General features: G+C 43.9%; 1 protein-coding gene across 3 annotated transcripts; it reads right to left on the bottom strand.

Annotated features, from left to right (window-relative positions):
* Nucleotides 1-947: 947 nt before the first annotated feature.
* Nucleotides 948-11,878, bottom strand: LOC111266509 (uncharacterized). Of its 3 annotated transcripts, XR_015313492.1 has the most exons (3): nucleotides 9,029-11,878; nucleotides 2,427-2,606; nucleotides 948-1,114 (listed from the first exon to the last, which is right to left on the bottom strand). XR_015313492.1 is itself a non-coding variant. In XM_086970935.1 (2 exons), exons 1-2 carry the CDS (start codon nucleotides 9,313-9,315, stop codon nucleotides 2,603-2,605), a joined length of 291 nt encoding a protein of 96 aa, XP_086827061.1. In that variant the 5' UTR covers nucleotides 9,316-11,878; the 3' UTR covers nucleotides 948-2,602. The 3 variants fall into 3 exon arrangements, 2 of the variants coding, with proteins under 2 accessions (XP_086827061.1, XP_022699780.1); XM_086970935.1 differs by having other exon boundaries at nucleotides 948-2,606; XM_022844045.2 differs by lacking the exon at nucleotides 2,427-2,606.
* Between the last annotated feature and the right edge of the window lie 809 nt (nucleotides 11,879-12,687).

Genomic DNA, 12,687 nt, shown 5'->3' with positions numbered 1-12,687 from the left:
ACACTGACGTGAAGGAGCATAAATAAGCCTTGTCAAATGGTAACCTCCTGAATAAAACAAACTATTTCACTAGCATTCAAACACGGTTGTGTGTAAATACTTAAGGCGCAAAGCAAGAGCTAATTGACAAGACGATGGCAAACTAGGATTAAAATCATAGGCAAGAATTATTGGCTCAAGAGGTTCCTGGTAGGCAGAATATGAATGTGTGCGTACAGGGTGGCTTCGACTGCTTACAGCCGTTAAATAAGCGGACGCGAATACATCGTATAGCGTGGATAGGGCCAGGTTAAAAACTGTTACTGGGGCGGGTATCTTTCTAGATTGGGGGAACGAATAACGAACGATAAATGGCATGGAATGATATTGGTACTAAAAGTGCATTTTTCTTCTTTCTTTATTTTAATTTGAACTTTATATAGGGTATACATCTGCCCTATTTTCCTTGTTAACAACCGCCAATAATTGATATATGGACCCGTTTCTTTATGCTTCTTCAAGTTGTCTGATTAAATAAGTGGGTGGATATAATAAATAAATCAGTGGATGGACTCAACAATGCCAACCTAAAAGGACTTATCAACTAGTCTAATTTGTATAATATTAAAATTCTGCCGTTTAATTACCATCAGCTCTTATACAAGTTTGCAATAAGCTATATAAAAATACACACGTAGCTTATAATAGCTTAATATTTAGAAGTAGATTTATTATTACTGCGGCAGTTTTACCCATCTACAAAAAATTGTTCATTTATTAGACTGTTACAAAAAAATTTGGCGTACCTTAAAATTTCATACCTTTGAACTACGCGCCGTTGGCAGACGAAATCTGTCTGATAAATACTCTTGAAAAAGAAACTTGATTGAATTTACCGAAAGAAGTGAAATCAGAAGAATTTTAGACTCAAAACGTTCATGAACGTTCAGTGAACAAATTTTTATTCCTCGGAAGCTACAAAGCTGCAGAAGTTCATCCAAAACTGGTGACATTAGCCAAGCAGGATTTACACGAAAGCGCAGTACTTGATTATAGGGAACGTTCCATGCTTGGAGTATTGAACATTAGCAAAAGGGTGATCAGATGTCGGGATCCGAAAAGCAGGAACGCATAGCTGCAATTGAATAAGCTTTTCATGAGAGCAGAGCTTCGAGTCTAAGGATTCTTTTTCCCAAAATTTCAATATGTAGCCTGTTGCAGGGTTATAACTGAAATAGTGAAAATGCAGAAACTAAGTATAAAATGAGTTTCCCATAAATTGATTTGCGGAACTTTAGTCAACAAAAATTTTGTTTCGAGCATAGGGTTGCCGCAGACGAAGCATGGTTCAATTTCTGCTGGAAGGTGGAGAAAGATCAGGCGAGAGAATTGCGAAGCCCTGTAGAGACATCGAGTTTGGTGTCGATATGTTTGGATGCAAAATGATGGTAGTACTTGCAGTGGACATTAAAGACATCTGTTCCTATGAGATGCGACCGCAAATGGAAGAATCAACGCAGTCTACTATTTCAAACTCTTCGAGAAACTCGTAGGTCGTTGGCACGGCAATCGAAAGCAACCAATTTAATATCCTAATCATAACGCCAGAATCTCAACACCGTGTCTCAATTACTTCTTAAACTAAGCAAAGGATTATCCAATGTTGGCTTCAACCATTCGATTCTTCTGATCTAAGTCGAGGCGATTATAAGGCCTTACATGTCCTAAAAAGGACAACTAGTAGGCAAGCATATCGCACTATCGATTTATCTTGCGAAGCCATAAATAGGGAAATTAGACATGGGGGCATGAATGATAGGTATATGGCTGGGCAGAACGCTAGGACAGGTATGCAAAAAAGTTAAAGGAGAGTCCCTCTAATACGTTTTGAAAAAAACATTATTTTACCTCACTAGTTTAATAATAAATTTCTATTTCGAAACTTGCCAAATTCATTCGTAACAACCTAATAATTTTCGTTAACTTGTCTAAAACAGTGCCAGTACAGCCAGGGGAACTGTGACTGTGCATTTACATCTTATCCAAAGCCACCTCAAAAGAGGGTGAACGTAACACGACTTCCCATCTTTGCTAGATGTGTTCTACTATTTGGCTACGTTTGTTGCCAAGCCTCGCGTTGCTATCAGTGCATCTTAGTATGCATAGTGGCCTTCCGCGGCACTCCCGTCTGTCTCGGTCATCGTCGCATATGGTTTTAACCAACCATGGATGACAGTTAGTCAGATGTCACCCGTTCCTTATTCCCGTGATATCCGTTCTATTGTAATGTATATAGAAGCTGTGCATACATTTGGACTGCATAGAGCTGGAGGATATTAGGTACTTTTTGTGATTCTACGGATTCATAAATGGTCTAATGCAAGTGATATTGCGTGGCACAAAGGACTTGCCATAACCAATTCCAACTTCACTGTGAACCAACTAACCTGGTAGGAGGAAATAATCGAGTATAACGGCTGATTTTGATATTGCTAATGAGATCCCCTGCGTAGCATAGTCGCAACGTGGGTTACATAGGAGTCAGAAACATATAAGCGAAAGATCGCGGTCGAACCGGGAACAAGCGTACTTTACTGAAGATTTGTCCTTTCGGCATACTTGCTTACCTGAAAAAACAACCATAACGGGAAAAAAAAGAACAGGCGGTTCTAAGCGTCTCGTATTATGCGAGGTCTATCACACAACAGGTAGTAAACATTAACGTTCGTTAGAACAGCTATGCGTAACTGCAAAACAGTTTTTGGATTTACTTTGCACATTGTTGACCTATTTATATATTCTACCTATTACACATGACGCCTATAGTTCTTCGGCGGGGCCCTCGTTCGTTTTTGTTAGCTAGTTCACGATAGCAGTGTATTGCCCTTAACATTGAAGATATATTGCCAATGACGCGTTTTACGAGACGATTGCCGACATGTGCCAAACGTTCTGCGTGCCGTGGATTTCAGATGGAAAAGGCCTCTTCATTGGTCTATACGTTCCCAGAAAAAAACATGTTCTTACTTCCCAGTTTCTCTTTATCCTCACGTGGCGGTGATAAACGTCTGTAGTTGTATATGGTGTAGCGTATGGCTTTTAGTTTGCGTATGCCTGCATTGCAGGCAGTCTTCCTACTACCGACTGAAACGCATGATTGGATGTCCAGGCACGGCGTCACGGTACAGCGAGCAAGATCTCAAGAAGCGTCTACTCACTGTGTTTGTTTATTCTGCTGGACGTATGATAGCAAGACAACTATAAGCGTCTTAGGACTCAATACCCAGCAGCGTGCCGCCTTTTGGCAGACGGTGCGTTTTCATCCCGTCAGGCCTATCTGAATGCACTAAGAAAAGTTGCTTGCAAGGATCATGGCGTTTGCTAACTCTATGGAAAAGTATGCTTCAGGCGTAACGTATGATGAGAGTAATATCTCTTTAATGGTAGATACAGTTACGTTACTTTATAACTAACTACGAAATATCGATATATACATGTGTGTGTGTATACTGAATGATGTCTCTGTCAAAAGGTGTTGTCTACTAAAATAAGGTTATTACCTGCCACTTATAGATGTGAAACAGTAGCGCGTGATTGAAACAAGAAAATAAGTTGCTGCTGGAAAGCTTAGGATATGGCTTGATTGCTCTCATCGTAAACCGCTAAAACACGTCGATCGTAGCAAGGACAGAGACTTTAATCACATCCATGGCGTCCTTTGTTTTTAACGCATGCATTTCCTTCTTCCTGTTTCGACTCCAGTTTTAGCAGCAGGCTTCACTGTCGCGCCTGTTCACCACTCGGGCAGTTCGTCCAAGATGGCTTCGGTTTCAGGCATACGAGGACATTCATCGCATCCTTCCTTACTGCTGTGGCGTGTCGCTGTTCGAACGCTTTGCGATAGAGTTGGTTTCAGGCCCACTTAATTGCATTCTGCATCCAACATCTCCTTCTCCTGAACCAACTACGTTTGAGATGTGAGTGGGAAGTCCTTGCCTGGCAACTCGCACCTTCGTAGTCTTGGCTTTGCGTTTTCCTTCACCGCCGTCTGTATTTCAGGCGGGCATTCAAGCCGCTCAAAATAGACTAAGACGGCCAAGTCAGCCCTGGAGCCAATTCCGAATGTGCCGCATCTAAAAGCCCTCCTTTGCCGACTTTCCGTGTATGCGATCCGTTGCTCCGTTCGGAGTGAAAGGGGTCATACTTGAGCAAAGTTTGTGCACCTGTAGCCGTGGTGGCATTAAAATCCTTAAATCAATAATTAGCGTTTCAGTTCGAACGAGCGAACAGCACGGAAAATTTCAGAAAAGAGAAAATATCACTAGCACTACGAGTACAGTCTAATAAGTTTTCTAACTTTTCTGCTCAAAATGCTTATAGGTAGGACGTGTAAGTGTATTATAGGGTTTATTTTAAAATTCTTGTGGTATACTTTTGTTTCGGTTCATCTGTCGATGTGTGAAATTTGGTCGAAATTATAGTGGGAGGATTAGGAAGCAGATGGCAAATGCCCCATGGATTTAACATCGCTTCCAAATTGAACGATAGCTACCACTACCGAAAGCCATCTTCCTCAGCGAGAACATCAGGCTCCCTTTTCTTTTTTGGCCAAGTGTTTTTCCATCGGTAGGCATTGAAAGGAAGCGCGTCCTTATCAGTATAGTGCTTTGACCCTCCGGGCCATTTGGTAACTGCAAAAGTATAGCATGATGGAGGAGTGACTTCGGTGTGTGTCAACTAACCGTTGATTGGCTTTGAGGGTTCAGTTCCCAAACATTCACCAGGTAGTCAACTCAGTGGCACCGTCTTTTTGGCCGTTCGAGACTGGACCCGCTGAGTGAGCAGTAGCAACGACTCGAGTGAGCAGGGATGGGAGTTGTTCTCTTTTGAAAGGTCGGAATTGTCGTTTGCTTGATTATACCGTCTGTCAAGCTTATGCTACATCATGTCTCTTAGTGCGTCTGCATTTGCGTGTGGAAGGTTACGAGTATGTAAGTTTTATCGTGTTCGTTCATCGGTGTTTAGTCTTCGCTTCTACCTTGACGCCGCTAGCAAATAGCATGTAGCAAAGAAGTACTGAGAGGGGAGAAAGGCCATAGATCATTCCCATTGAACAAAACTAAGCAACACATTTGTATTAGTTCGTTCAACTGCTGTCGTTTTCTCGAAGCAAAAACGGCAGGAAGACTCAGATGGATTGCCAAGACGCCGAAATAGCTGCCCACGGGAAGTAAGCGACGAGGAAAGCAGAAAGCATTTGCAGATTGATGGAAGCGGGTAAGCCCTTAAAAAGGGGGGGGGGATCGGATAGAAAAGAGCAAAAGCAAGGATGATATTCCGCGGGTAAGTCCATTCTAGGCTAATACGTATCCATTATACGTCGTCTTGAAATGCGCTGTTCTATGATCGTGCGACGGTGGGTCAAGCCGGCTTGAGCTGGGAGTGGTTTTGATGGCTTTGTCCGCCGAAATCCGAGAGCCAAGCCCAATGGTATCTATGACCTCTGCATTACAAGTACTTTTTTTGGAAGCACAGGGTAAGGGTAGCCGTTTCCAACCTTGCTCACCCTGAACCGGATGAGCCCTCTTTACGAGAATCTAGGTACTTTGCAATGCGTTTAGTTACGGGAACACTACAAGGGCGTTGTTCCTGTTTCTAGAACAGACCTTCATCGTCTCACCTTCTACCGTCAGGTGTTAGCTGCCTTTTACCGTTCTAGTTCTTCGCATGGACTTGGTGATGGACAGATGCCTGATGGGCAAGAGATTGGTCCTATCCAATCGAACAATTTGGGCGAATTGTAAGTGCTCGTGCCTGCTTGTTCTAGTAATAGAGACGCAAGGATTTCAAGTAAAGTCAAAAAGAAAACTTAGCGTGAGAGACGGCAGCTCGAACGGCCAGAGCTGTTAAAACACTCCTTTGGATGGGTCGCCACTGGCTGGATAGCAAATGGTTACAGCCTGCTACTACAGCTAAAGCTGCTCTCATCACCACTCGTACTACGGACGAATTGAAAGTGCCTCCTGTCGGCTACTTGCCTTTCGCCACCTGATGGAAATCCTACTTCAAAAAATTTGCCAGACAGTCGGTCAGGTATATTTCGTTGTCTCTTGGTGCCGCGCGATATTCTATCTAGTTTAGGGTTGGTTCCGGTGCCAGCGAGGTAACATTTGCAAGAATCCGTTGCCTAAGCTGACAACGGTTTCCGTAACAACGTTCCGAAGATGACGGCATTGTGGCAGTTGTCTGCATCTCGTCGTGTGCACCGCGATCTGTCCTGCTTTTGAGGATGAGATTTGGCAGAGATGACGATTCCTCGTTCGCTCGTCCGCCCGCTAACTCTCTTTTGTTCTGCCCTATCTTCCTTTTCTTTCTCTTGCCGACGCACCCTTCGGGCACCCTGTCTCTGTTTCAAGCCACCCCTCTTCCGCTGCAACGTTCTCCACGCATCACTTCAGACAAGCTGACCCCATCTAGCCACGCAGACTGGCGAGAATCGGGAGTGTACCCTTCTTCTCTGTTTTGGAGCAGTTTGCATCACATCACGCACCTCTCCTCGACAATCTGCGTGATAACAGGAACGAGAACGAGGATGCGCCTCAAAGAACGGCAGGTTGCAAGACGAGGGTTAGATTCGGGGACAACGGAGATACGTGCTGGGGAAAGACGCTGGATAGAAGGCGGTGGGGCATGCGAAAGCCCATCCACTCGAGAGGCAAAGACCTGCCATGTTGGCTGACGGTGAGCGACCGAAAGCCTTGTTCTGTTTTGAGCAAGCCGCACATGCGGGAATTGGATCTGACAGTGGGGAGCTTTAAAACAGAGAGGGGGTACGAACAGACAACGAAGCGCAGAATGAACACAAGGTGAAAAGCAGAAGGGTAAAGCTTGCTTGCGTTTGCGAAAATAGCGGCAGTCCTAGTTGCTACTGCGATGACTCTGCAGAGATGTGGATAGGACAGGAAAGGCCTGTGGTTATTGGCTTGAACGGAGCTGCCCCATGCCTACCACTGCTTCCGAATACTTCTTCCTTGACGGGAAGCCAGGCAGGAATAAAAACGGCGCATTCTTGTTTACATACAAGTACATGTATGGCTTTTTTACAAGAAGAAACGACCGATATGCTAAGTTTACGTGAACGGTACGCAGAGACGTGGTTGCTCATTATGCATCTCAAGTCGAGCCTTACACGATAACTCGAACTCGAGTAGACATTGAGAGCATCTGAGTAGGATTCGGAAACTGAAAGGCCAAATAAGATCGATGAAGGATATATTTGAGAATAGCTCGTCACCACGATTTAGATACGACAAGTAATTTGGTTGTCCAAAAAGCTGGCATGATTCTTAAACGAAGTTTTGAATGACTAAGAGAGAAGAAGTACGCTACAGCCATGTATAAACGCACAGGTTTTGCTTCAAATATTGCCCACCCATGTACGCATACATGATAATTCGATTCTCTTCCCAGATCGCTGCACTCACACTAAAGGCAACACGTGACCTAGGAACAGATAAAAATTAGTTGAAAGTTATTGCGGTTACAATAATATAGCTATATTATTGTTGAATCAATCTGCAATTGTAGTTTCAAAATAACATACACATTCATCTGTTGAAAAATTATTTTTCATACTAAGTTATTAACGCACATTGTTTTTTACTAGTTCTCAAGTTCTGCATTTGTAATATTCCTCAACGGCACATTTTTCGCTGTAAGTTATAATCCGCGCCAATCTCTAAGCAATTAGAAGTTCCTGAGTCTGTGACGAACCACAGACATAGAAAGGTGCAATAATGGAACTACGGACACCATTTCACTTGAATAAATAGCCAAAGGCGTCTATTGTATTGGGGTCTCGGATTTTCGAGACCCATTTAATTCCTTCAGCTCACAGACATTTGTCTACCATAAACCAGATAGTTTGTTGAATAAGACTGCGGCGAACTTTGTTTGTTAGCAGACTCAATGGTAAATTGTTTTACCGCTTTTTCTACGACAGAGTCTCCCACTGTCCAGTTAAAACAGCATAGTTAGGTCCTGAGGACGCTTTTTGGTTAATTTACGTCTTCTTCAGTTTTTGCCCTGTAATTCGCTGTGTGTGTATCAGCATAACGTTAGCTGATGTAGCCGAATGTAAACGGAAAGATTATTCTGGTATTCTGAGACGCACTCAAAACAATTGGATGACCAATAATGTATTTAGAAGACTAGAGATTTTTGTGCGGTACTATGCTCATAAGTGACTTCTCAAAGTAATATACTCAGATGGCAAAGTGTAAAACTTTTGAAAAATATATTTTAATTACCAATAAAATAGCTTCCGTCCTCTTCGTGTCACTCACGTTTTCTTGGTGGCAAGTTAACATGAATAAAATACATAAAACTGAGCTTATAAGTTGGTGTAATTGTTTGGCTCTTAGTAATTCTCGGAAGGCTCGAGTCGTAGAAAGATCGCTCAGGGGCTAGATTCAAAAGAGTTTTCGCTACTTTCGGCCAAATAATTAGCTAGTTTAAAAAGATACATTGCCGAGACCAGGTTACTAAAACCAGCTGATTTCAAAACCTAGGAACATTAAAAAAAAGCCCTATTTGCTTTATTTTTTAAGGAAAATTACTACGAAAAATCTGATCATAGGCATACATAATAGACATATGTATTTTAGAAGGCAGATGTAGAAAGGGGAATCATTGAAGCCATCATGACCCATTACACAGATGGCCTCAGTTATCATAGTATTGGGCTCTAACTTTCCAACTTCAACCGTTAAGCGTTACCTCGGAAATGCACACTAACTTATCATTCAAATTATAATGAGCGTTCTTCGCAAACATATGCGAGTATATAGTTCTGCTGTATTTTATAAAACACTGCTTTAGATAAATGCTGCTAGGTATTTGGATCTCTAGCTTGCCGGTGTTTCAAACGGATAGGAACGAAAGCTCGTATCTGGCTAATGTTTAGGCGAGGGCTACATTTTCGTTTGCTGATCAGTACTTCACCAATGATTAATTAGAGCGGAAACGAGGGCAACGGATCCAATCTTACCTGGAGTAGTCGAAATTCAGAGGAACGGAGTTAACAAGCCTTAGAGGTTCCTTAAGCATCGCCCTTAGAGAGAAGTTTTTATTTTGCTTTTTGTGACTGTTTCGCCGTACATGAGCGGTGAGTACACGACGTAACTTGCCAGGCCTGTGCGGTATAGGCGTGCTGGGTACCGTTCGTAATAGACTTTCATGTGTTGAGCGCACAGGAGCGGATGTAACGCTCGTCTGCGATCCAGCTGCTTCGCGGAGGTCCAGCGCTGATCCGCCGTGCGTGTAGCGCCGGAGCATTTTTGATCTAGCTTCGTCACTTTTCGTAGTTGCCGTCTTTCAGCTGGATCTAAGCCAACTGTAAGCTGTGAAACTTGGCGATTTACAGGCCAGTTGCTGCCTTGTGCTCTCAACTTGACCCGTTGATTCCTGCTCAGCTACTTCAACGATCGGTGACTAATGCGAGTATTTGCGCAACTTAAGTTTGTTTTGTCTGTTTGAGCGACGTCTTGGTCCTGCACCTCACGAATAAATACACCTATCGCTCAGCTTTCTTAAGTGTTCAATTCAACCAAACAGTAGGCGTGGTGGAATGGCTGATTTTCAGAGATATGTTGGTATATAGAAGAGGTCGCTGCGTTTTGCGGAGTACGTTAGTTCGATGCTACCAGTCGCAGCTCTTTAGCGATGCTTTGGATGACGTCAAGAAACGACCACGATTGAAGCCAGGGTTTATGTGGGGGCCTGGTGTTGCAGTAATGAACTCTCACAGTGCACGAAATCTATAGCACAAGTCAGGTGAACCAAGTCAGTAAGTCAAGCGAAACACTGGCAAGCTTTATTTCTGTTTCCTTGCCTGATCGTGTCATGAAATCACTCTGGTTCTGTGACGTGATCTTCACAAGTACGATTTGAGCGTGTACTCTTTTAGTATTATACTGTCAACGTTATCGTGCAGTCGCAGATCTCAGATTGCTGCTTCGATCTTAATGACTTTCGGGACCTAATGATCTGCTGTAACGAGACAAGGTTCGTTGATCCCATCAAGTCGATTTGTGTGCTACTGATCAAATTCGCTTGACAACTATGATTGAGACGCCGGTGTTGGCGCTTGAAATATATAATTATAATAATAGCGGCATATTTTTATCTAACGATAAGTGTAGATATGTGTACAGCTATACACAGACATGAGTGACTGAGAAAAAGGGCCGAAAAATATCATTCAATCTATATAAGTCCATACGTATGTATACAGTAACATATATGACGCAAATTCTACCCCGTTGTCAACTGGTTGTACAACTTTGAGTAAACACTTTAAGCCAGATTCGTGGCGTCGATAATGTACATTGGTTCTGGACGAATCCCTAAGGATATGGATGCTCTCTCCAACGATCTGCAATAACAGCTATCTACTAACAATAGCAAACATGTAAGTGTACATATTGAACCCTATAGAATTGCTGCCGTCTAGAAATTCTATTGAAATGTATGTCAATGTGTTTTGTCAGTAAACAATAATAGGAATTTGATGAATAATCAATTTTAGCAGGTGAATGGACAGCGGAAACGTTAACACGGTGTTATTTTCCATCAGTATCTCTCTGCTTCTTTTTGTCTACGTCAGATCGCCTTTCGGCCACCAAAGCATCACGCTAGCCAAACTCCTCACGGGGCAGCACTGTGTAGCAGTTATGAGCAATGCACATTGTGTCACGCATCTACACCTGCAGAACCCTTTATGGCAGAGCCGTCGGCAGTGACAGCAGCAGATGTTCCACGGCGTTACTCAAACCACTCAGAGCGGTGACGCTGAAAATGGCGGCGGTGATAGCAGGGCGAGCAAGAATAAACCTGCTGGATCGGTGGGTCAATCGGTCGGCTCAACGAATGCAGGTAATCACTGAAAGCTCACGGGGAAGATGTAGAGAAATGACAAACGAACCTCTAAAGCGAGCACACGGTCAGTTCCTTTGTTTTATCACTTGTCATTGTCTTTCTCTATTATTTGCCTCTACGAGTGGTCGTCGTGCTTTGAATCTTGCTAGCTAAACTATAGCTACGTATCTTTGCAGTATCACTGATCGGTTTCTAGCGTGTTTATTTTGGTAGCTTGTGAATATTGTCTTGCGTCTATGCCTGGTTGTAGTCTACGTAGGGTTATGTCCGGGTGTCACACAGCACTAAAAAACATTATTTGATCTTCTCGATTTTAGCAATCTGTGCTAACAGTTACAAATGCTGGTCCTATCGGGAGCAGCGGCTGTAACAATACCTGTATTGTTTGATAACACAAGCGCCAAGTTACGCAGTCAACGTTGACTTGAGCACAGCGGCGACTTTTGCGCCGGGAGCGAATAACCTTCTTTTAGCGTAACGTTTTGAATCATGTCGTTCCATTTTTTGTTGCAACCAGAGATACGGCGGATCTAGTTTGTCTTTATTGTACTGAGCGTACTTTGTGAGCAGAAACCAATTGTAGCAGCAGTCCTCTAACAAAGAGAGTTTCTACCTATCTGCTTTGTTTCTCTCTTTTTTCTTATAATAACGTTCATTGTTGCTGCCTTCTATAATCCACCGATTTACTACTGTTATTGATCTCGTTTCGCTTCTGGTCCGCTTAGCATAAGCACTATGACTGCTGTCTCTCCTAGCCAGCAGCAGAAGACTTTTTGGCCACGTGCGAGCACCGAAGTCCTTGCGAGCACCATCTCCACCACTGTCGGAGCCTGGCTCATGAGAGAGGTACAAGGCAGAAGGGTAAGCGGACACGCAAGTCCGTCGCCTGCGGAAAACCCTCTCATCTGAGTGGCGAGGACTTCTGTGTTCTCTGTTCGTCGCTTCGTCCGTCGGGAAGACAGTGGAGTTGGTCGGTAAGACCTTTGCCGTGCCGCTAACAGTGCCCTCCAACCCGGGTCGCGGGTGGTGGTGGTGATGGCGCCGCCGCCGTCGCCGGCTGCAAGTTGCGCTTGCGCGTGCGCAACCCTCCCCCATTTAGTAGTGGTCGTGGCGGCTGCCGGAGCGATGATGGTGGTGATGGCGGCAGGCACGAGTTCGAGCTTCAACATCTTACGGGATCAGCGAGCCACAACGGCAGCGGTTAAAGGCTCGCTTGCTGAGTGACGACTGCCAAGCACCGAATGCCTAATGCCATTACGAGACGGCTCGACGCCGCGACTGCCGACTACGAACACCCCCCGCTTCGATGATCGCGGTAGCCATCCCGATGGATACTGTTCATTGGTGGTATGGGGATGGGGCTAAAAATTACGGTTAAACTACCAGTAGCAATAGTAGCATTACTTATTGCGCGCGTAGAATAAATAAAAGAACCTGGGAAGAATATTGAAAAGCGTAGAAAGAGAGACATGCCTACTTGGTGGTTAGAGTACGATAATCTAACGGTAAGATGGGTAAATCTAAAGGTAGGCGGTAACTGTAGCAGAAGCTATGGCAATACATACGGAACGCAACAAATATTTGCTACTAGTTATTTGCCATACTAGTCACAGTCTTACAAAAGTAGAAAGTTTCGAATGGCTAGCTATGATCTAAAGCACGCACATTGCCTATGTGCTTTACGGTAGGGTTTCTGCACGTGCGTACTAATCCATGAACCGCTAATCTAATAGCTACGAGGCCGGTGAGAACTGCGAGGGTTATTTGGTG

This window comes from Varroa jacobsoni, unplaced genomic scaffold (assembly GCF_002532875.2).
Source record: "Varroa jacobsoni isolate VJ856 unplaced genomic scaffold, vjacob_1.0 scaffold_1092, whole genome shotgun sequence".
Taxonomy (NCBI): domain Eukaryota; kingdom Metazoa; phylum Arthropoda; class Arachnida; order Mesostigmata; family Varroidae; genus Varroa; species Varroa jacobsoni.
The sequence above is the reverse complement of the archived record's forward strand: the minus strand, read 5'-3'. Positions and strand labels throughout refer to the sequence as shown.